Here is a 4692-nt window from a genome sequence, read left to right as displayed (position 1 = left end):
GAAATCATCAAGTCGAAGGTATACCTGTTCCCCAATGTTCATTGCAGCGCTCTTTACAATATAGCCAAGAGTTGGAACCAGCCCAAATGTCCGTCATTGGATGAGTGGATACGGAAAATGTGGTATATCTACACAATGGAATACTACTCAGCTATAAAAACGAATGAAATACTGCCATTTGCAACAACATGGATGGACCTTGAGAGAATAATATTAAGTGAAACGAGTCAGGCAGAGAAAAAGAAATACCACATGTTCTCACTTATTGGTGGGAGCTAAAAATAAATAAATTAATTCACTCAAAAAATAACTGGGGGTGGGGGGGGAGAAGATATAACAACTACAATCCTTTGAAGTTGTTACAACAAGCAAACGAAAATAACTGGGGGTGGGGGGGGGAGAAGATATAACAACTACAATCCTTTGAAGTTGTTACAACAAGCAAACGGAAAGGACATTGTTGGGTGGGAAGGGGGAGAGGGAGGAGGGAGGGGGGTTTCAGTGATGGGCCATAATAATCAACCACATTGTATATCGACAAAACAAACAAAAAAATTAAAGTTAAAAAAAATTAAAAGTAATTAAACAAAAGAAATGAAATAAATAAATAAAACCTAGTTTACACATGATATGCCCAGATCTCGGATTCTAATATTCTCCAGGATGAACAAAAAAAACCCCAGCTCCTTGGAGAAATGGTCAATTCTAGGGCTGGAGCAGGGAATATGCTGGATGAGCCTGGAGCATCTTGTAGCACCAGGAGGTGAGAAAGTGCTCATAGCCCCACACAGTGACAGGTGCATAGGTTGCAGGGAGTTAGGAGCCATCGAAAGAGCTCCCAGTGGCCAAGGTTGGGAGCATTTGAGCAACCAAATAAATAATGTGGCATTGGAATATGTGCCAAAGTGTAAAATATATGTCCATGAATCCATACTGCTATAAATAAATGGTTGAATAAACAAATAATGGTAGAATAGACAAGTCTTTTGTGCAGAAGAATTCCAAAGTTTATGCAGCTCCTCTGCCCTCAGGGAGGTGGAGCGTCGCTCCCCCCCCCCAAGTGTGGGCTGTGCAGAGTGACTTCCCTCCAAAGAGCACAGTGCGTGTGGTTGCGGGGGGGGGGCGGGGGGGTGTGACTAGAGTAACTCTGCAGTAGAAGAATCAGACAAACACTACCCCAACCAGGTAACCAAGGTCAATATCAGCAGTGACAAGTCAGGTGGATAGTACATACCCTTGATAAGAAGTGATAAGAAGGACATTTCACCTCTGTGTTCTTCTTCCTCATAACCCAGTCTCATCATGAGAAAAATATCAGACAAATTCAAATTGAGGGACATGCTACAATACACCTGAATGGTACTCTTTAAAACTTTCTTTCAAGGCCATCAAAAATAAGGGAAGTGTGGGGCCGAGCCCGTGGTGCACTCGGGAGAGTGCAGCGCTGGGAGTACAGCAGCGCTCCCGCTGCGGGTTCGGATCCTATATAGGGATGACCGGTGTGCTCACTGGCTGAGCGCAGTGCGGCTGGTCTCAAAAAAGGACAAAAAAAAAAAAAAAAAATAAGGGAAGTGTGAGAAACTGTCACAGCCCAGAGGAGCCTAAGGAGACATGACAACCAAATGTAATATGGTCTCCTGGATGGGATCCTGGAACAGAAAAAGGACACTGGGGAAAAATGAATGAAGTCTAAATAAAGTATGGACTTCAGTGAATAAAAATGTCTTGGTTCATCAACTGTGACAAATGTACCCTAGTAATGCAAAATGTTAATAAAAGGGGAGTTCTGAGGAAAAAATAAATAAATTCTTGTATGTTGATAAGTTTGTCTGCGTCCTTTATACTTGATAGTCAGTTCTGCAGAATATAAAATCTTAGGCTCACATTTCTTTTCCTTCAATATCTCAAATATGTTAGTTACTTCATTTTTTTCTGGCATAAAGTTTTGCTGTCAAAAGTGATGATGATAAAATTTTCTTTCTGCTATAATCACTTGCTGTTTTTGCATAGATGCACAAATTTCTAATTTTATTAGAAATGTGTTTTAATATTGGTCTGTCTGGGTTAATATCTTCGGGTATATAGGGTGTTTTTTCACTATGTAGTTTCAGATCTTTTATTTGTTTTCAGGAAAGTTTTCCTTTCAAAAAGATTCTGTTATTGTGGAAAGATAGAAATAAAGTAAAATTTACCATTTTAACCATTTTTTAGTGTAAAATTCTGTAACATTAAATATATTAAAAATACTGTACAACCATTGCTTTTGTTCATTTCCAGAACTTTATCATCATTCCAAACAAAAACTTTACACATTAGTAATCAATAATTACCCATTTCTCCCGTCCACTAGCCCTTGGTAACTTCTATTCTACTTTCTGTTTCTGTGAATATACCTGTATTAGGTACTTCACATATGTGGAATCATATAGTATTAGTCTTTTTGTGTCTGGCATGTGTTTTCAGCGTTCACTCGGCATGTGTTTTCAGTGTTCATGTCGTAGCATGTATCATAATTTTATTCCCATTTAAAGCTAAATATTCTTTACATATATAGACATACACACATACACCACATTTTGTTTACTCATTCATCTGTTCATGGGTGCTTGGGTGGTTTCCACCTCTTGGCTATTGGTTATAACACCAACTGAGCTAACTGGCCAGCCCTCATATCTTCTAACAGTTTCTTAATGTCTTTTAGCATGCTTTAAAAATAGTAAGTTAAAATTTTTATCTGTCTTCTGGCCCACTTTCATTGTCTGCAAGGATGTGATTCTGCTCCTTGTTTTCTCCCTTTTGTTTATAGTTACTTTGTATGAGATTTGTCCTCAATACTTTGCTATTCATTTTTATGTGAATTTAGTTTGCCTAAATTTTTATTTGGAGGTTTGCTTCAGATAGCTTTTCTAACTTTACGGAGCTCTATTCTACGTTCTGTTTTCTAGTTCTGTCAAAAAAAATACAGTGGCTCACTTTCTGTTCTGTTTTGGTTTTTATTTCCCCCTGTGCTGGCCAGCACGGGGATCCGAACTTATGACCTTGGGGTTATAAGGCTGTGCTATAAACAACTGTGGCTTGCTTTCTGAGATTTCCTATCTCTTTTGTCCTTTATCACTTTTTATCTGGGCCTTCTATGTCTCTGTTCCTATCCTGCTCAATATTGTTTCTGCGTCCAGCAGTTTTTCTTCAGTGTGGTGCCCTGTGCTGCAAGGAAGCCCTGATAAATAGGCTTTGCAAGTTGATAGAGCTAGAATGTTCTAGGCCCCTTCAGATCTTAACATGGACCTTCTGCATTCACTCTCGTTTGGGGTAAAACTGCCTGTTTTCAGCTGCTGTTCTTAAATTGACTTGCTACATTTGCCAGTGAATACTTATGGGCTGTTTTGTGGTTTTCGTGTTCTCAGGTACATCTGACAACCCCACTACTTCTCCCATTGCTTTCTTCTGTTCCTCCTGCCACCAGACACAAGTGACACATGGCTTTTTTTTTTTTTTTTTTTTTTGTCTTTTTTACTGACCGGTAACAGGATCGCAACCCTCGGTGTTGCGCCCGTACCGGGGACCGGCAATGGGATCGCAACCCTTGGTGTTGCACCCGCACCGTGCTCAGCCAGTGAGCGGGAACTGGTCTCCATATGGGATCTGAACCCTCGGCGGGAGCGCCACCGCACTCCCAAGCGGCGCACTCTTCAGTGTGCCACCGGGCCGGCCCGACACATGGCTTTTTCCCACCCACTTGTATATTGATTTGTGGTGGGGATACCTTGTCATTTAGTTTTTTTGTGAATGTCTTTGGGTTTTTGGTTTTGATACCTGTATTGCTTTGTCTTTTATTATTTATTTATTTATTTTATAATGACTGGTAAGAGGATCTTAACCCTTGACTTGGTGTTGTCAGCACCACGCTCTCCAAAGTGAGCCAACTGGCCAACCCTATATAGGGATCCACACCCGCGGCCTTGGTGTTATCAGCACCACACTCTCCCAAGTGAGCCATGGGCCTGCCCTGCTTTGTCTTTTATTAATGCGGCGATTCAGGAAGATCCAAAAACTATGCTACCACCTCTGTTTTCCCAGAATCCCCTAGTTTATATAATTTTGATATAGGTAATTTTTTCCCCTCTTTATAAGGCAGTTTCTTATACTGGGAAATCCAAAAGAAAGAGACTTAGCCATGAAGGCTACTGCCCTTAATAAATTTCAACTTTTCTCCCTTCTCAATCTGTATGGTTGGTGTAATCACCATAAAGAATCATGGCAATTTTACCATTTTTCTTTATCTGATGTACATTTGATATACATACGTATTATACGTGGAGGTTTAACCATGACTTAAAATTTCAAATATCTAGGAAGAAGAAAGAAAACGTCAAGAGGAAATGGAACGCCAGCGCCGGGAAAGAAGATATATTTTGCCTGATGAACCAGCGATTGTTGTACATCCAAATTGGGCAGCAAAAAGCGGCAAGTTTGATTGTAGCATCATGTCTTTGAGTGTCCTTTTGGACTACAGATTAGAGGATAATAAAGAACATTCATTTGAGGTAATATTTTAAGTTTGAATTAGGATCCAGATAAGCATACTGTGACTGATTAATGTATATCTCTTAAATCTCTTTGAGTACCTTTTTCATTGCTTCTGTTTTTGTTGGTCTCCTGCTCCTGTCTCCTCCCCCCCCCCCCCCCCCCCCC

General features: G+C 40.3%; 1 protein-coding gene across 1 annotated transcript in view; it reads left to right on the top strand.

The window, feature by feature from the left end:
- Positions 1–4692, top strand: part of CCAR1 (cell division cycle and apoptosis regulator 1) — a 65915-nt gene that overhangs the window by 43828 nt on the left and 17395 nt on the right. The window contains exon 16 of the mRNA XM_008578477.1: positions 4353–4544. Coding sequence (XP_008576699.1) covers positions 4353–4544 — 192 coding nt within the window. The remainder of the gene's footprint in view (positions 1–4352; positions 4545–4692) is intronic.

Source organism: Galeopterus variegatus, unplaced genomic scaffold (assembly GCF_000696425.1).
Source record: "Galeopterus variegatus unplaced genomic scaffold, G_variegatus-3.0.2 Scaffold1691, whole genome shotgun sequence".
In the NCBI taxonomy this organism is placed as follows: domain Eukaryota; kingdom Metazoa; phylum Chordata; class Mammalia; order Dermoptera; family Cynocephalidae; genus Galeopterus; species Galeopterus variegatus.
This window is presented reverse-complemented; position numbering and strand designations above follow the sequence as displayed.